Below are 20,702 nucleotides of genomic sequence, written 5' to 3' on the forward strand. Positions count from 1 at the left end.
AGCAGAGGACTTCTAGGTTTGCAGACAAGGTGACCTTTACCATTTTGCTGACTCTTCTGAAGCTGGAAATAACCTGTCTAACAGGAGGGACTCCACTGCACCTGAAAAAGAAGCTAATCCTATAGAACAACAGGAAAGCACTATCCTGGAAGGAGGAGATGGAGAGAGGATCAGAATGACACCCAAGGAAGGCATCTTTCAATGCTTGTCCAACCTACAGCCAGTGGGCTCATACAGCCAGGGTTAGCTATGAATGCAACCACCCACAAAACTGTGAACCTACTTAAAATGTGAGGTTTGTTTTTTTGCAATTGTGACTGTTTTGTGACTCAATCACATGGTTCTCAATGAGGTAAATATGTAAGTGTACCTGAAACTTAAAGTTTGCAGGTTGGCATAAACTTTTTTTTCCTGTATGTCTCAGAGGAGCTAAAAGCTTAGATAGTCCTGCTTCAGATCTCCCTAGGATGTTGCAGCTTCATGTTCATCCCCAGGACTGGACAGTCATTGATTATTTTTCCCATAGTAACGTCTTCCCTGGGGCTGAAGCAATGGTTCTCAGTTCTTATTTGAGATGCATGGAGCACTTGGATAATTTCATCTTCATTCCAGAAAAATTGCACATCACTTGGGAAATATTCCATGTTGTTCACTGCATGGGTGTGATGTCCCCTCTGAGGTTCACCTGTGGACTCTATAGTGGGCATCTGAACTGATGTGAGATTTTTGGATTATGGCTTTAGAAAGGCTGGGTGTGTTTCAAATGAGACTCTCGAACCGAGGTTCACATGAACAAGCCAGATGGCCATCCTTATGTGAAACCAGGCTGATGTGCTCGCTGGTCCTTTGCCTCTGAGGACCCAAACCTTCTACTCAGAAAACTCATTCACAGCTTGGCAGAGGTAGGATTTTAATGTGTCAAGAAAGCTGTGATGGTTAATTTTCATTGTCAACTTAATAAATCTAGAATTGCCTTGAAGGGGAGTCTCAAGGAGGGACTGCCTAGATCAGGTTCACCTGTTAGTATGTCTGAGAAACTGTCTTGATTATATTAATTAATAAGGGAAGACTCAGTCTGAAAGAGGTGGCTCCATTCCCTAGATTTGGTTCCTGGACAAGCATGCATGAATCCATTCTTTCTGTGCTCTTGATTGTAGATGTGACTAAATGCTTCAAGTTCCTGCTGCCTTCATTGCCCCCAGAGTAATGGACAATAAGCTGGAACTGTGAGCTAAATAAACCCTTCCCCCATAAGTTGTGTTTGTCAGGGTGTTTCATCACAGCTACAGGAGGCAAAACCAAAACCAAAGCACTGTGGAGAGGGACCAGTGTAGGCCTTCCTTCTGCTAGAATGCCCCTTTCAGCTTCAGGCTGGAAAACAGGACTATCAAAACAGAGAGAAGTGGGCAGGCATAGGACGCTCACTCAGCTGCATGAGGGAAATGGAAGAGGTGGGGCACATGCTTGTGTTCACAACTCATGCAATATGGACTCAGGATGGGGCACAGGAGGCAGGCACCCAGAACTACTGGCTTGGGCTACACTGAAGATTAGCTGAAGAACTGGTGCTGCTGAACGTTTTCTTCTCAGTGTCATGGCCAGGCAGCTGGGAGCAAGCAAGAGCCCCTGACAGGTGGGATTCCAACTTCCCAGATTAGCAGTGTCCTTCTGGGACACACTAGGGACATCACAAGCAGAACCACCCTGAGTGACCTCATTTCCTCTATGGCTCTTACATTACAATCTATTTTTAGATCGTTTTTTAACGAGCCACAGACAACTATTTATTATTTGCCGGGCACCTTCTAACCTCCTTGTTTATTAACTCATTTAATCTTAATAGCAACCCTATAAGCTAAATCCTATCACTAACCCCATACAATTGATAGGGACACTGAGCAAAGAGAGGTTATGTAACTCACTCAAAGTCACACAGTTTGTCAGTGGTAAGTTTCCAAACTCTCTCCACAAGAAGATATATATGTGCTTTTCCCCACTTAAGATCTTTAATTTACTAATAAAAAGACCCTTAATTTCTTATCCTAACAGCAATGTATTATATCTATATTGCCTGTGAACTTTGAGACTAGAGCCAATGTCAAGTTCAGGCTCTACTGGTTCCTGTCTGTGTTGACCTAGGCAAGGTACTTAGCTTCTCTGAAACTCAGTTAATTCTCTTACAAACTGAGGGTGATCATATTCTTCTCACAAGGTTCCTAAGTGGGGCATTCCCTAAATAATATAACAATGCATTTAACCCTGCCTGGGTACTAGTCCATCTGAAAGTATCAAAACTCTGTGCGTAAAGCCTAGACCTTAGCATGACCATGTCTGTTCACAACCCGAGTGGAATATCAGGCATGTAAGTGACTATTCACACTGTGATCTTTCAAGAATCAACAAATCCTAATTTTTGCTTATTTTGATTTGACTTGGGCTCCTGTTCTTACAACTAACACATTCCAGAATAATCTAAAAATGGCTAGAAAATACTAGATACCTATATATGCAAAAAGGGAAGTTAGGCCTTTTGCTTATCTACCTATGTATGTATGTATGTATGTATGTATGTATGTATGTATCTATCTATCTATCTATCTATCTATCTATCTATCTACCTACCCACCCAACACTATTTTTTCTATCTATCTATCTATACATATCTATCTACCATTTACCTACATGTATACAGTTGTGTGTTTAGGTGTGTGTACATATGTGTGGAGTGTGTAAAGGTCAGAGGTCAATCTTGACTATCCTTCCTTAGGCACCCTCTGCCTCGTTTTGGAGACAGACTCTCAGCAGCCCGGCATTCTCCTGACCAGGCTAGGCTGCTGGCCAGTAAGCCACAGGGTTCTGCGTGTCTCCCTCCTGGATCTAAGATTTCAAGCCTGTACTACCATGCCTAGCTTTTTAACGTGTGCTGTAGGGATCTCATTCTGGTCCTGGCTTTTTAAAGTGTGCTGTAGGAATCTCACTCTGGTCCTCAAGCTGATATGGTGAGCACTTTACATCCTGAGCCATCTTTCTAGCACTTGATCATTTTTAAAGTGCAAACTTTGCTTTTCTTTTGTGGTGGTGCTTTGCTATGTAGTCCAAGCTGGTGCTGAACTCAGAATCATTCTGCTTTCCCTAACTGATCAGGCACATGGGGTCCAGACCTGCATCACCCACACACCTGGCTCAAATCCTTAAATAGAACTCATTATGCATGGGATACAGCTCTCATCACCAGAAGACTTTGACTCAATCTTTATAACAATTCCATGACCTCATCAGTACTCGGGGGCCCCATTCTACAGATGAGAGCATTGGAATCCCAGTGCTTCCACTCAAGGCTGCCTGAATAGCAACTCTAGCCATCAAGGCCACACTGTCTGATTCTCAATCCTCTCTCCCTTCTTCTGGGGACATTACACTACTGATGATGTTTGATAGACCTGCTAGAAAAAGGAATCCTTAAAATCATTAAGGAGCTTTCTCCCCACTCAGGTGTCCACATAATAAACCAGCCTCACGCTCAAATCTCTAAATCCTCAGAAAGGCTCTGTGGGCGGTGAATAAGAATTCCAAAATATCCTTCCAGAGAAGTGCCACTGCTTTGGAGCTATGTCAAACAGATGGCACAATCTCCACTCTATTTGTACCCAGGCATATAAACACTGAGAGAAAACAGACGCCCCTCTGCCCATATCTTTTCAAATAATGCCTGGCATAGAGGGTTGCCTATCCCTTCTACAGATGCTGGGAAGTGCACAGGCTGGCATAGATACCAATGGTTCTGCATACCCAGATATCACAGGCCTGAAGTCAACATGTCAGCATTCCAGAATATGCCTCCTGTGCCTGTTTTCATCTCCCTCAACTAATGGCTTGGAGGTGAAGGTGGGGATTCACACATTCCAGGGCAGACATTTGTTTCTGGATTACCATACAGATCTTACCTCCCTGGAGGCTCCATGGCTGGCCTCAAAGATAAATGTGCCTTTTAGGACCAAAATAGAACAAAGGGCTAAAAAGGAACTAAAGGATTTAAAATTAGGATGAAAAAAAAAACAGAAAGAAAGAGAGAGAGAGAGAGAGAGAGAGAGAGAGAGAGAGAGAGAGAGAGAGAGAGAAAGAGAGAGAGAAAGAAAGAAAGGAAGGAAGGAAGGAAGAAAGAAAGCCTGAGTCGAATGGCTTGCCTTAACCACTTAAAACTCAGCAGTGATGTCCAGCTTTGAGTATAGTGGGTCCCCATATGTCTGTCTCCTCCCCCTGGGACCCAACATTTGCTGGATCTTTTTTATCATGTTGGTTAGCAGTGTGCTCATCTGCCTGCCTTGCAGAGCAGCCTCTGTGTTATTTTTATAATGACTCGGAGCTTTTTCCATGATGTACTCTGCCAGAGTTCTGGAGCACTACACACCTGTTCTACACAGAACACTTGAGGAGATGGAGGTGGGTCTGGTGGAGGGAAGGGGTAGGTGGCCCTTCCTGCCTGCTCACCACGAGGTACCTTTTCTGTCTTTGAGGCTGTACTATGGGCCAGCACTTTGTTTAACCAACACACACTGTGTTCATGGATTTGTGGAGAGCACCAAGTATTCCGATTTGTTTTACAAATATGAACTCAGTTTATTCACACAGTGACTGAGCATGAGTACCACAGTTCCTGGAATCAGTTCATTTGCACAGTGACTGAGCATGAGCACTGCAGCTCCTGTTTTAGAGATGAGAAAAACATGTGCTAAAGGGAAAATGGCGCCCAGGGACTTAGAATATGACACAGTGGAAGAGTGTCACCTATAAGTGTCACTGTGATCACCCATTCATTACTGTTGCCTACAGCAACACCTGCCCCTCTGCCATGGCCACCGTTACTATCACATGTATCTCAACCCGAATTTCTGTCTCCATCACCACTTACCAAGACATCATTCCACTATCACCATGACCTTAATGTCACCTACTACTGATATGTCCACTACTACCTCCATCTCCAATATTACCTGCTATGACATCATAGCCACCCCCATCATCTCAACCTTACCACAAGCCTCTCAACAACAGTCTCCATCCTCAACTTCCTCTGCATCATCCACCATCATCATGATGATGATGGCCTGTATTTCCACTGTACCACCAGCATGTTCTCCAACAAACTGATTTCTTCAGTCATTACCACCACAGTCTTCAGCTCCACCTCACCATCACCATCTCTAGCACCATGCCCATGTCCATTGTCACCTGCTGTTCCCTGTTTCCACCATCACCAGGAACTTCAGCTCCACTGTATTGCCGGCATCTTTATGTCTCTCTCCATCCTCATGACCACCACGACCTTCATTTCTGTGGAATCACAGGCACTAAAGTTTCTCACCAACACTTCCTTCTTTACTACCACAGTAAGAGCAGAGTGAAGACATCTATAGAGTTTTTCCAGTAGTGGGATATTGTGCTGGGTGCTTTTTGTCACAGGTCTTTATCCTGTAATTCCTTCTATTTCCAAATGTGGAAACTAAGTTCTAGAATGGTTCATTACAATGCCCAAATAGCTAAGTCATAATTCTATAAGATTCATGATATGTTTAGGATCCAAAGCCAGGCCACTTGATGATGGTTTGAAGACATATCATTCCACCATCTCTTGTACAGAGGTATGGGTGGGGTAGGGGCACTTCCACTGAACATTTCATTAGGGTGGTTCCTCAGTTAGAGATCTGGCATTTGGCAAACTAGGGTACATGTGGATGGTGATGATAGTACCTAGCAAGGTACAAAGAAGCTGTCTAGGTCCTCAGCAACTCACAGAGACTGCAGCCCCAAGACACACTAATATGGGCCTGCCAGTGAGGTCCCATGCAGCTCCTGCTGCCCCAGTCTTCCAAGGTCAGTTTCTAGATCCTAGGAACCTCAGGATTGCTGTTGGCAATGTTCCCTGCTGTGGTCCAATATATCCTCCATCTAATGGAGACCTGGTGCCTGTGTCCCTCACCTCCGGCTTGTTACCTCTCACCAACTCTGTGCAGTGTCTCCTTGAGTTCTTATTAGAATAAATCCAATTCTCACAGTAGCCTTTCCAACTGGATGGCCACTCTGGGCTCCCTTGTGCCTCCCTCGCCACAGGGGCTAACAGCATACAAGCACGGGACGGCCACTCGATGTGAGGTTTGTTTGAGAGGGAAGTCCTGCTCCACCCTAACCTTTACTTCTACCATCTCAGCATCTACGCCACTTCCTCAGAGGCATCTCCGAATTCTACCCCGGGTTCCACCAGGGGGACTACTGTCCTGTCTAAGCTCACCTTGACCACACGACAGTCAGTCACTTGCCTCTTTATCCTCCTCAGTTGGTTTTGTCTCTCCCAGGTGTCATCATAACCTCCACGGGAAAAAGAAATCAACAGGCTTTTTCCCTCCCCATGTGTCCTTCATGACTCGCCTAATTTCTGAGTCAGATAAGAGGCCAAATAAATACATTTTGAATGAATGAATGAATGAATGAATGAGCAAGCTACTGACCTCTGACTTAAATGAAAGGCTGAGGTTTGAAGTGATTTATTTGCTTGTTTTTTTTTCTTACATTTATTTTACTCTCTCTCCTCTCCACCCACCCCTGTGCCTGTGTGTGTATGTGTTGTGTGTGTGTGTGTATGTGTGTGTGGTGTGTGTGTATGTGTGTGTGTGTAGTGCGTGTGTCTGTGTGGTGTGTGTGTTGTGTATGTTTTGTGTGTGTTGTGTGTGTGTGTGCGTGTGGTGTGTGTGTCGTGTGTGTGTGTGTGTGTGTGTGTGTGTGTGTGTAGTGTGTGTGTCACGTGTGTGTGGGGTGTGTGTGTGTGTTGTATATTTTGTGTGTGTTGTGTGTGTGTGCGTGTGGTGTGTGTGTGTGTGTGTGTGTCTCATATGTGTCTGTGGTGTGTGGTGTGTGTGGTGTATGTGTGGTGTGTGTGTGGTGTGTGTGTGTGTGTGTGGTGTGTGTGGTGTGTGTGTGTGGTGTGTGTGGTATGTGTGTGGTGTGTGTGTGGTGTGTGTGTGTGTGTGTGTGTGTGTGTGTGGCGGTGGGGGGAGGGGGAAGGGATGGTCAAAGGATTATTTGTAGCAGTTGGTTGCTTCTTTCCATCATGTGGGGCCTGGGGATCGAACTCAGGTGGTTCGTCTTGGCAGCAAGCACTTCTACGCACTGAGCCATCAGATCAGCTGCGTCTGAAGTGATTTAGTTGTTGTGGACCTCACGTGCTCTGCAGCACCCGTCTGGATAGTTTTTATTACTAGATCATGTTGTGTTAAGAGCATGCCACCAAGGGTTAAAATCCTTCCGTCTTCTCTCTAGTAGCACCCTAGAAACTCTCAGAGGCCTGTCTTCCTTAGCAGCGCACCTTTGTCATGTATTCCATTGTAATTGCTGGCTTGAATTAAAAGGCACCATCATTTGAGAAAGTTCACAACACACACACACACACATACACACACACACACACACACACACACACACACGCTGTAAGGAGTGAAGAATCTGTTTTCTCCCATCCACACATCATCTTCTTGGTAGGCATGATGAAGAAAGAGGAAATGCGGTTGGTTTTTATGGTTTTTTTTTTTTTAATTGATATTTTCCACGATGCCATCAAAAGCTATCAGAACAGAGGGATGTTTATTTGGGTGAATCACCAGCTTTGCACAAATCCCAAGTGCTAATTGCATAATGGGTCTTTACAGAATGCCATAATATGGGTTCGGCTGGTTTTTCTGTTTTGGGTTTGAAAAATAGATTGTTTAATAAGCCATCAAAGCTATATGTTAGCCAAGTAAACAAAGGAGCAGATGTTGACTGCCGTCTTGTGCCTCGTAGACATAATTAAAGACAACGAGGCACTGGCGGGTTCAGAGAATAGAGGACAAACACAGACACACAGAAGTGCACAATAGGACCATCGGCGTCTCTTTCTGGGCACCTGCTTTCTCAGTCTGAAATGCTGTATTATATTTCCGGTCCTGAGGAAACATGGCAAAAATCTTTTCTTTCCTTACGTTAATCCAATTCATCCTGCCCTCCACTTTTCAGGAAGATGGTGTGGTAAAAGTCAGTCTTTCTCAGTGAATGAATCTGTCTCAATTTCATGACTGCTGACTGGCACGTGAGATTGTTTCAAAAGAAAAAAATAACAGTAATTTTTTCATAGGCATAAATGTTGATAGGGACCAGTTAGCACCCAAATTTTCATATTTATCAGGAAGATTCGCGCCCTTTTTTGAGTGGGAGGCAGAGTGGAGCCTCAGCATTAGTGTGTACATTTGTTTTTAATGTGGGGAGCTTCTCAGCTTTCATGCTTAGTTCCTGAAAGCTTTACATGCTTGTTTTCTTCTCCTTCTGTAACAGCATTTTGAAACGAAGTATTTCTTCTCTGCCAAACTCATCTTCTTGGCTAGCACACTCAAAGCATCATTTTAATTTCCTAAATATTCTTGTTTCTGCCTTCCAGCTCCTACTCAGTCCTACCTTGGTTTTGAGTTCTTGGTTCTACATGGGGAAAAAAACACAGGCACATATAAACTGAAACACAAAATAGAATTAAAAATGCAGTCCAAAATGAAAACAAACCAAGAGACAAACTAAACCATAGAGCTGCTCTCTGAACGTATCATGACAGAATTCACAACTCCAAATAAACCACATGATCATAACGTCTCTTTTTGGCACTTAAAAGCAAAACAAACAACCTCTGGGCTTAAAATCCGAGCGCTCTACGGCTCCGCCGCTCACTTCACGGAAGTTTCCTTGAGCCAGCATTCTAGGCCCACATAATAAACTCTCCCACTCGTGTTCAAAACAAGGCAGAACTCTTCTCTGGTGAGGAAATAAAATTGTAGTAATTCTTAAAAATGTCCCAAATGCCATTGTTTAAAGAGCACAGGAAGCTGGTATTGGCTTGCAATGAATGAGTGGCCTTAGCCTTCAGTCAGCTCCCTTCCTGTCTCCTCTGCAGGTTCTGATGATGCAGAAGGAAGGGGATTCTAATGGGGTTTGCATCTCTTTATGCTAATAAAGTAGCGTTAGCCCATTTTCACGGGCAACACCGGAAAGCAGAAGCATCAAATGAGAAACAAATGGGGCCAGGAAGCTGCCAGGAAGCCAACCTCTTTTCCCCCCGAAGCACCTAAGACCAATCTCATCCCCTCCTTCATTCATTCTTTATGGAAAGGTAAAGCAATCCTTAAGTGCATCTGATTCACACACACTTGCACACGTACACATGTGCTCACACTACACACACATACACACCATCTCAGAGCTCGGAGGCAGTAAAGTGCTAGGCTCTTTTGATTTATGAAGCAGCCTTCATAGCATCGAGCTAACAACATGGCCAGCCAGGACCCTACTCCCTGAAATGCCTTTATGAACAGGACAAGGCCCTGCTCGTGAACAAAAGCAGCGGTGTGGCTTATAAATCATTAATACAGACGGAGCCAGGCAGGGACTGCATTCCCTGTTAGTTGAAGAGCTTTGGTTCAAGGCGGGGCTCTGGGGGCTGGAATTGGTTCTGCAGAAACATACTCTATCACTGTCTGTGGGCACTGCCTACTAGCCCCACACTTTCTCTTTGAACCCTCTGCAACCCAAGCCTAAGGCCTACTAAGTGACCTAATGTAAAGACCAATAAACCTAATGACGTAAGATAAAATCAGCTGCCTCATGCCTGTAATCCCAGTACTCACAAGACTGAGGCAGGAGGACTCCCATGAGTTTGAAGTTATGTCACATAGTCTGTGCGAGGTCAGCCTGGGTTATGGGCTGAGAGCTTCTCCATAACTAACTAATGTGAATTCAGGGTCTGCTTCAAGGAGGAAAGATGCTCAGATCACCCCCGTTTCTAATGAGCTTTTCTGTTTAAAGCCAAGCCAAGGAGCACTCTGGTCAGTGGAGCTGTTGTATGGACAGACACCCTGGCACAGGCCTCTTAAATCAAGCTCTACCAGGAGCCTCCACAGCAAGGGGAGGCAGGACAGGTCAAGTGCTCACTGAATAGCAGTGTCTTTCAGTGTGGGGTCTGGAAAACACCCCCCATGGCTTTAAACATCACCTCTCCCACCTAAGTCTCTTGTTCTTTGTGTGAAAGAAAGAAGGAAGGAAGGAAGGTAGATAGATGGGTAAGTGAAACCCGAGCAGGGCTTGCTGTTACACAACTGTAATCCCAGTACTAGAAAAGCTGAGGCAGGAGGATTGCCATGAGTTGGTGACCAGGCTGTATTATACAGCAAGACCCTGCCTCAAAAGAAAATGATAAACAAATAAAGAAATAAGGAGTGAATGTACTGACTCCCTGGAGGCCTGTGTGTAAGATTAAAAGAGAGAATCCATGTAAATTTGCTGAGTCAAGTGCTTGCCACCCAGGACTCCATAAACATTATTGATTATGTCACTATTTTAATTATGTCGTTGTCATCATGGTGCTGAGGACAGCAAAATTCTCTGGTCCCCTCAGTGGACTCACGGTATCTCTTCCTGTTTATCAAAAGAGCTTTCTTTCCTAAACTGAACCAAAAGAGAAGAGGGGGTGGGATGGGGGGAGATAAAGGAGAGGAAAGAAAAAGGAAGTGTGAGGTGAGGAATCCTGAGTTTGACACAGAGACCCCTAGTGGAGGGAACTGAAATTGCACCAGCAGGCAAAGACTCCATTCATTCTCTTCCGGCTTCAGCAGCTCCTTGGAATCCTTAGAGCTGAAGGGGCGGGGGGGGGGGGGGGGAGCAAAAAAGGAAAAAAAACAAATGCATAGCTTTCTGAAGATTATCTGGATGAGTGAGCCTGTCAGCCCATGTAAGCAGAGGCGATGGATGGGGAAGCTGGGCACAGAGCTATCCATAGGAGGTGCTTTTGTGTTTCCAGAAACTCCAGGAGTGACCCAGATGGAGTCCCTTACACCTTGCTTTTATGTTCCCAGAATAAAAGGAACAAATGATCAGACAGCAGGAGCTCTGCTCCTTCCCACAACACTGAGACTGGACCTGTGTGCTTTAGCTATCCTGGTGCTTGCTCTGGTATCAGGGACCCAGGCACGCCAACCGCACCAAGACTGCTCTGGACTGGCCACATGTGTGCGGCCACTCACCATGTTGAAGCCTATTGGATTCTGCATCAGCATGTCCTGAATCTCTAGTGCCAGGACACAACGATGTTCTGAATAGAAATAAATGAAGCCCCTGCAGTGTGATTCTGTCAGCCTTTGAAAGTAAATAACTTTGCTACTGACAAGAGCAAGATGATTTTTACGTTTCCTCTTCCTGCCATGGAGCATTAATTGAGCTATGCAGCCATATCACAGTCACCAGCAGCAGCAGCAGGAAAGACCCAGAGGAGGAAGGGGAGTGGAGAACTGAGCAGACAGGATGGATGAGAGACCCCAGTGACCACAGAGTCCTGGGGCCTGTAACCTCAGCAGGCCAAGGGTACATCAGTACTCCTATTTGGGAGAAGCGACAAATAAAAGTGGACAGTTTCCAGGAGCTGGCCCTGTGTTATCTTAACACACTTAGCCATCTCTTTAGCATCTACGTTGAGAGTCTACTTTTTTAGTATCTTGAGCATCCACAGGCTATTTGCTGCATCTCAAGCCCGAGTGGTATCCCACTTCATCTCACCAAGAACAATATAAAATGGCCATTCTCATCTCGATTTTTTCCGAAGAAGCAATTAAGGTCCAAATCAAGTTAAGTGACTTGCTCAATTCAGTCAGATCAGCTCATGAATAATGGAGTTGGGATTAAGCCTCGGAGCCTGATTTCTGCTTTATACACAAGGGCAGGAGACACCTGCTTTTTGCAAACCATGTTTTGAAGGAAAAGTTAACACTCAGGCTTCTAAGGGAAGACCAATTTTTGAATATAAACCGGAAGGACTCTCTCCCTGTATAAGATTCCACAGTTGCTGCTCACTGTTCCTGAAACATTCCAAGAGAGGGGGCATCATGTCTCAGCCCAAATCCTCTCCTGAGAGCTGAGCACTATCCAACCTAGGCATAGAAAGCGTTTCTCCTGGAAGGAACACACAGATGCTTGCTGCTATTTCCAATAAGAAAAATCCAGTTCTCCAGGTGATTCCCAGGCAAACATCTGCTGCCAAGGGAAGGAAAGACTCATTAAAGCCAAACCCCTCCTTGTATTTCACTCCTGAGTCCAGGAAAATCTGAGGCCCTTAAATCCTAAAGCTGCTGTACTTTGTTCCATAGCCACAGAAGAAAAAGCAAAATAGCCATTAAGTCCCTGAGAACACACACTGGCCTTCTGCACACTGGGCATTCCCGCACTGCTTCCTATTCTGTGTCCTGAAACAATACAGAGGAAAAGATCAAACTGTGTGCAACTGCGTGGCAAACAGAGCTTTGATGAGCCCTAAGGACCACAGTGGCAGTCTTCTGACCCAGCCCACTGTTGCAGAGCCCTCTGTACACTGTAAACATTAAATGTAGGGATATCTTTCCTTTGCTGTGGGCTACTAGCTGGGCAGAGGTGACATGAAGAAAGTTGTAAGTTAATTATATAGTCTTGTTCTTTGCATATTGGCTCAGAGGAGGGAAGAAAGGAGTCATTCTAGCCCAAGAATGCCAGAAGATTCCTAACACAGGCAATGGGCCAAGCTGATGTGTGTCTAAATGCAGTATTGCCTTATGGTACACAGGTAAATGATGCTCTTCCAGGGATAGAGAAGCGCTAGGGTTTGCTTACTAATGGCATCTGGCACCCTGTGGGAGCTCAACAAACACAGAATGAGCAGAGTATAGTGGTGGTCCATGTCTGTCATTCCAGCAACTAGGGTGATTGAGGTAGGAGGAAGGAAAGGTCAAGGCCAGCCTGGACAACTTACTAAGCCCTCGTTTCAGAATAGAATGTAAAAAGAGGCCTGAAGGTAGATGCAGGTCAGTGGTAAAGTACTCACCTAGTATGTAGTAGTTCAGCCTCAACTGACACAGTAAATGAGCATATACACACATACATACACCGTGTGAACTCTACCAACCTGGAATCAGTGAGCAAGCATGGGAGTGGATGTTGGTTTCTACGAATCCTGGAAAACTGTTATCACCACTGTGACTGGCCAAGGGTACTTGCCAACTTAAATGTAGGTTCATTTTGAAATTAGTAAAGATACGTCATCTGTGGTAATGAGGAGGTTGGTAAAAATGAGGAAGGAGCTGATTGAATAACTGAAGGTGGAGAAAGAGTGGGCCATGCTTGTCTGGTTCCCACCAACTCACTCATCACATATGCCCCTTGACAGGATTACAAAGTTGTCAGCAGGGGCTTGGGGGCCTCTTGGTGAATACCATTCCTTAGGAGTTTGATCAAATTCTCCGTGTACTCACTGTCCCTGCTTCGGGGCCACACCTCACAGGCATCATTCTACAATTCTAGAATAATTGTCTTTCATTAGGTCACCTTTCCATCCTGTGCCTCACTTCAAAATAGAGTGAGACTATAAGACAGACTCGGTGTTTCCCATACTCTGTCCTCAGAGACTGGAGAACTCTGCACAAAACCCATTTCACTGCTCCATATCTCTGTGTATCTAAGTGTGAGATTTTCATGACATCTTCTGTAGCTGAGAACAATCCCTTGAGTGTGTGTGATTGTGTGTGTGTGTGTGTATGTGTGTGTGTGTGTGTGTATGTGGGTCTGTGTGGGTGATTCATGCCTGCTTGTTGGTGCATGTACTTTTGTGCATATGTGTGCATGAAGGTCAGTAAACAACCTGTTCCTCTCCTCAGGTTTTTTTTCTTCTTTTTTTTTTTTGTAAAGATGGGGTCCTTCACTGACTTGGAACTGACCTGGACCCACGGGTCCTCATATCTCAGCCTCCCCAGTGCTGTGATGCTTAAACATGGGCCAGCAAGCCTGCTTGGTTCCCCATTCCCCCAAGTGTTAGATATTATGCACAGGTCTTCACCCTTGTGCGGCAAATGTTTTACCACTTAAGCTATCTCCCCAACCCCATTCTTGCTCTTTTCTACTTCTAGACAGCTTTCTCTAGCTTTTCCCAGGCCCAGTACCCTTGCACCCCAGGTCAGAAGAACCATCACCTCTCCACCATCCTCTTCATCTCCTGCTTTATGCTCTCCAATCTGAAGCTATTTTCTGGGTTCATCCCTATCCACATCCACCTTTTACTGGAGCCTCAGCTCCACAATATCACAGATACTTCTTAACATACTGAAACGGTAACAACACTTGGAAACAATTTTCACATAAACAAATGACTATACTGTACAGGACACTGTACATAGGTACAGGTGGTAGGCACTATCTCCCCTTGTTTCCTGGTTCTATCATGTCCAGACCCACACATTCATCTATTGATCTTTTTACTAAACAGCTACACACTCTGTACATCAGTCCTGAGGCGTTGTGGGTGAAATTTAGGAAAATACTGAAAGATTTCAACTATCTCACTGGAAAGCTCAGAAACAATGCTCTGGAAACAGTCAAACACTTATTTAAAAGAAGAAATGCAGATCAACAGTAGAGGAATCCAAAGAAAAGGGTCCTGGGCAATAGACATAAGCCATCTTTTGCTCTTTCTCAGCCAAACAGTCGCAGCTTCGATATGCTGGAAGAGCGGAGACAACTGTAAACGTCCCACTTCCAAGCCGTGTCAGGGGTCCAGGAATTCTAATCATTGCCCTGTCCTAACCTTAGGAAGTGCTTGGACACTGAATTTGGGATTCTTTGCTAAGCCATCTCCTAATAGCTTCCTCTTGTAAGGGCAGACTGTGTGACCACTGCTCATTTCCCCAGCTGATTTACACTCAGCATGGTAGACAGCCAGGACCATTCTAAGCTATTGTGCTTAAGAGCTGACCCTATTTGACACAGACTCCTCCTCAATAGAGCCAGGAGAGGCAAGTCACATCAGGGTGACAGCCACAGTCCAGTGCTCAGCCCTGAAAGACTCTCCCTAGCAGCACTGGAAATAGGCAACTTTATTGATGAATGGAACTTTCTATGCTTTTCTTAATTGAATTAAGCAGCACACTGGGACACCTCTCCCTGTCCATTAAAGAAGTCTCTGCAGATGGGACAATTACATCCATGTGTGCCAGCCCTGCCTCTTTCTCAGGATGATACCCCATGCCCATCACCAACCCCCTTAGGCACAGATGCGCCAACCTGATTTTGTTTACTATGCCACAATGTCTTTCTCTTCCAGAAGACTATGATTTGCCTGATAAACTACACTGCTTTTTACCAGCCAATATGAATAAACAAGCATTATGTTTTCTCTTGGGGCAGGGAGCTTGGTGAAATGAATCAGAACCCCCTAAAAAACAATTGTCTACCCTCAGCACATCAGCTACCGGACAATCACTCAAGGGCCGGCTGTAAGAAAAACAGATGGTGTGTGAGCACTAATGACATGGGCTTTCTCCATTCCCAGATCAGGCAGAGCCGCTGGCTTGCATGTTCTGACACACAACCTACCACGAAATGGCAGGCAGAGAGGGATGGCACAGGAGACGCCCGTCTGTGGACAGACAGATGCATTATGGTTTCCACTAATGAACATCGCTTTAAGTGGTTTTAACGAAGAGGCAGTCCAGGTAACCTTACGGTCAACAGGAAGGAGTGAAGCCCATTTCAAGATACCTTTTTCTCCATGGGGGTAAGGCAAAGAAGCACCCAGTCCACTGGATGCTGGGCCTCACCCTGTTCAGAACAGTTCCACCACACATACCTTCTCTCTTTCTTTAGAAAAAAATCGGAAAAAAACAGCAGAGTTTGTTAATCAAAAAATTTACAGCAGACAATACCTGAAGACAGAGGCAAGCAGACATCTCATGGCAAACAGCTAACCAGGCCTACAAATGTGCTCATTCCAGCCACTTAGATCCCTTTAAACAATTCAGACATGAAGATAATCTATCCTAATTCTTTTCTGCATTATTGACACTATTGACTACCCCCAATCCACAGCACTATCTAATAAATCAGTGTGGGATTAAGCCAAGAAGAAAGAATGTGATAAGATGTCATTTGTCCCCTCCGTAAATCAGCAAATGGAGAGACGCAAGGGGAGTCACCGCGATGAGAATTGAACTTTCCTACGCAGCAATAATTGTTATGCCTTACCTAATGTGTCCCAAATTTATAACCACGGCTGGTGCATAGAGGCAAGCCCCCGCACCACCACCACCATCCAACCTCCACGAGAGAGCCCTTCTACCCCAGTGAGTTTCTACACTGAGCAGCACTTTCTAATTAAAGACAGAAAGGGCTGATGTGCGGGTTTCAGTTCAATTGCTTTCGATCTGAAGGTGTCCACCATGAGCAATGGCTTCATTTACCAGGAATTACCCTTTGTACAAACCACTTCACTATTTAAAACAAAGCTCATGCATCACCATTAGGTGGGGAAAAATGACCCATCTTTGGATATTGACAGTGGCGTGGGCCACTTTAGAGGCCCCCTTTTCCTCCCCTCTTTAATGTGGATTTTAAGTATTTGACTCGTTGTTAAATTTGGGCTGATTAAAAGGTTGGGAGTGAACAGCACTTGACAGATGAGAAGGCTTCGTGGAACAGAACTGGAGACAGTGAGGGTGGGGTAGGAACAAGGAGCAGTTCATATGCTACTGGTTTTCTTTATAGAGTTGGAACTCTGTGCACAATACAGCTCGGGAGCTCTGGGCATGACTTGTAAATTAGAAAACAAGCCTGAGTGTCTGTCCTGCCTCCATCCTCAGCATTCCCTGTGAAGAAATGGGTGCCTGGTGTTTGTTTCCCTTGATTTAGATGAATTTTGGAGAGAGACAGAGAGACAGAGAGACAGAGAGACAGAGAGTATGAGCATGAGCGTATTGTTTTCTATTAAGCAAACAAAATAGATTCTCCTTTGATCTCATTGATAATAAGCACCAAATTTGGAACTGGAATTCAGAATTCTCCCTCAATGTAAGGATGTTTAAATGAGTACCCAGTTAGGAGCTCTAGAAAGATTTTGCACTGGGAAGTCAAATTGTGGGACTCTGTCACCGTCAAAGGAGTCACAGAGAAGGACCACTGCAGTGCATCACGACCCAAGGCGGAAGCATATCCCTCACCTCAACAGTGAGAAGAAAAGCAGCTGCTTCTGCAACCCTTCATCCTTTTTTTCTAGAAGTAGGCTGCAGCTGTAAACCCATGCAATGTGCCAGCAGTGTTGAAGTGTGCATGTGTGCACATGTGCAGACATGCCAGTGATGACGCCATTGGCTGGAATATTTAGATGCCAAAAGGGCTACCAAGCTTTATTCCATCTTGTATTTCCCAACTACAGTAATGGCTTGGGTGTTAGGAAAAGGGAGGAGAAGACACAGAAAATAGAAAAAAAAAGAAGAAGAAATCATAAACTTTAGGAAAATATTCATGTGTAGGTATAGATGAATTTCTAAAAGGAAGTTAATAAAAAATGTAAACAAATGATACAAAATAAGTCAAACGATGCAAACACCGAAGACACCACTTTTTTGGTCTGAATAAATAAGCTATTTGTAGCAAAAGGGTTATGTTGTTTTCACTTGAACATTTAGTGTATGCTCCCATGGCTGAAGCATCCTAATTGATTTGTTGTTTTCATGAGTTGTTTTAAGGACAAATCTGAGAGTATTTAAGAAGGAATGGGATGTTAATATCAAAGCCAAGGAAAGCGTATAACAGAGTCATTTTCCTTGAGTGCTGGATAGGAGATAGTCCTTGTACAAGACTTCATTCTAAGATAAAACCTTTCAGTGAAAATCCAGGAGTCCCCAACATGTGAGACCATGTGCACGGATAAAAACAGGATGAGAAAGGTTTCAAAAAAGATAGGAAGATTTTAATTATTTTCATATGTAAACTGATAATGAGGATGACAGTGGTTTATGGCACATGCCTTTTTTCTACATACAAAATGAAATGCTTCTAATGAAGGTATTGCTAATCATAAATAAAGCACGATTCATTCATCTATTTGATCAATTTGCTTTGAAAGTATGAACTATCTCTCTGTTCATCAAACACATGGATATGTAATACCAGCTATAAATTAATAGCAGAAAAAAAGTATAGCGGTTCCACACAGGCAGAAGACGTGTAGTCTGTACTGGTATGTGGCCTGTGGAGATTAAAGGGACTGTCTCCTCTCTAAATCAGCCAGTTGTCTGACCTTGACTTTGAATCATGGCATTAAAAGGCCAGAAGAGATGACCCTAAGGCACAGGTCTCTGACAGTGAGTTTTTGGAAAGGGTAGTGGTGGCAGCTGAAACCCCTGATTGTAAACAGGATAAGCAAAAAGAAATGTCTGCCTGTTTATACTTTCGAATTTTAGTAAACCTCAGTAAGAGGCATACTTCTGTCACTCACAGCTGTTCTGACCCCATGCCGCACTCATTCAAGGGGAGAACACATTGAGACCTCATTTCAAAGCCCATCCTCCATCTACCTTCCTGGGGAGCTGTGCTGTTGATTCAGTCCCCTCTAAATATTTGTTATGTCTGCCAGCACTTCCTGTGAGGCTCCCTCTCCATAGCAGGTGCATCCCACAGTGGGAAAGCCTTGGTGCCACATGATACACTCATTGTTTTCACAGCAAGAATAGGTTCTTGTTCAAAGCCACTGTCCTCCTTCCTCAGTTCTTCAATGAGCAAACCAGTTTAATGATGAAGCAGAAATACAGATTAATCAACACATAAGCACCAAAAACACAGAAAGTACTGAGCACCTATAACATTCTATGTTTTAAATAACATTATTTCAGTTGATTCACAAATAAAATGAAAGACATGAATATAGGATTAAAAAAACAGTTACTCTAATAATCTGATTCAATCCAGCTGAGGCTTAGCAACTAAAGAAATGCTTACTGGGATGTTCCAGTGGTAACTGATGTAAAACGCACACAGGCACTTGACACACATTCACAGCTGAGGCAAGGAAATAGTAGAAGCTGGTAAATCATATATTATCAATAATGTTATCAATACATACCTAAGAGATGCTTCCTGCTATTATTACTAAATGGGAAACAAAATAATACAAATACAAGTATAAACGGGTTTACTCACAAGATGTTTTTTAAGGGGTTGTTCTCAAAAAAGACTAGCAGCAGTAAATACTCGGAAGAAAAATTTGGCAGCCAAGCTGATAACAAATTACCCAAATGTTCAAACCAGAACCCCTGACATTTTATGAAGACATATATTCCTGTAGCATAAATTAGAGTGGGACATCTTGGAGGCAAGGGGCTCCTTTCAACTCTTGAAAGGAAGTTTGGTTAACACACACATGTAACCAACCGTGTCCTTAAAATGATTTCATGGAAAGGCAGGCAAAAGGATTACCCCCAGTGAAAACTTCATAGGACAGAACAGAGGTAGTGAGGTCATGGATTCCCACCAGCAGACAAAAACCCTCTAATCTTGCCAACTCACAGCCACAGACCCCGCCCCATGACACAGCCCGGCCTGCTTCCCCACAGGACAGTGTTAGGTGGTTTCCAAAGCCCTGGAGTAGTAGACAGGGCAGAAGCCTTTCTAGTAAGGGAGGAGGAGACCCAGTGAGGCCCAGAGCAGACACTCAGAACAAGAACCAAATCCAAAAATTCACAGATGTGGACTGAGTGGGAACGAAGCCAACAGACATCCGGGAAAGACCACTGCCAGGGAGTGGACAGGCCTGGGGTACAGAAACAACCAACCAAGCAAATAAAACCACCCTATGTTCAGGCCAGTCAAGACAGCATCTGCCCATGCCCACCCACTGCTGGGGAGTTTCAAAGAAGATTGGGTTGGGGGCTGTCAAGCTCCAGAAATCCCAATGTTCTGATTCTTGTGGAATGGATAAATACCACAGACAAACTTAACAAAGATCTCTCTCTCCCTCTCTCTCTCTCTCTCTCTCTCTCTCTCTCTCTCTCTCTCTCTCTCTCTCTCTCACACACACACACACACACACACACACACACACACACAAACATACTTGCACAGTATATGCACACTTTGTGTCAATCATTAAAACAGCTGAATTAAAACTACAGGCATCAGGAGGTCTTCACAGAGCCCCAAACTCTCTCAATATCTTAGGGATCTCCCTCCCCTCACCTCTGGGACTTCTGACATGAGGAAAGATGCTCACAAGAAAAAGCCAGTTTTTCATTTTCAAATTCCCGGTCCCTGAGGCTGGAAATCGGTGTTCACAAAGTATTCAGACAGGTGAATTAAAATAGCTTTTGGCTTGACGGAAAACCAGAGGCTTCCACCCAACCTCATCTCGTCCCAGTGCTCGAGCCCCCCAACCCAGCACACCTCCCCCCCACAACGCGCAGCCCACTGAAGCGGTACCCAGTCTGACCAAGCTGAGAAGGAGCTGCCGCCACCGAGAAAGAGCCGCGCGTCTTACCTGCTGTAAGTACATAAAAGTCAAGGCACACGAGAGCTGGGGACACATGCCCACGTTGGGGAGTGCCACGCAGGTGGCCCCCGTCAGAGGATGCTGCATCGCGATTCTCGGGTGCCCGCAGAGCGAGAGCGGAGATGCTCACATACAATCTACAATCGTGTTGCCTTTTTTTTTTTTAACCCTCTTGCCTAGTCGCTACTGTTTTTTTTTTCTTTTTAATTTTTGCTGATTATCTAACTCACACAGCAGTGGCTGTCCCTCTTGCTCTCTCTTCCTCTTTCGTCTCTCTCTTTCTCCCTCCCCCACCGCACCCCAAGAG

The 20,702-nt window shown here is 44.6% G+C and overlaps 1 protein-coding gene across 6 annotated transcripts in view; it reads right to left on the reverse strand.

Annotated features, from left to right (window-relative positions):
- Rbfox1 (RNA binding fox-1 homolog 1) overlaps positions 1–20,482 on the reverse strand; it is a 369,263-nt gene extending 348,781 nt beyond the window's left edge. For all 6 annotated transcript variants that reach the window (XM_059269141.1, XM_059269136.1, XM_059269131.1 and 3 more), the window contains exon 1: positions 20,384–20,482. In XM_059269141.1, coding sequence (XP_059125124.1) covers positions 20,384–20,482 — 99 coding nt within the window. The remainder of the gene's footprint in view (positions 1–20,383) is intronic.
- Between the last annotated feature and the right edge of the window lie 220 nt (positions 20,483–20,702).

Source organism: Peromyscus eremicus, chromosome 8a (genome assembly GCF_949786415.1).
Source record: "Peromyscus eremicus chromosome 8a, PerEre_H2_v1, whole genome shotgun sequence".
NCBI lineage: Eukaryota > Metazoa > Chordata > Mammalia > Rodentia > Cricetidae > Peromyscus > Peromyscus eremicus.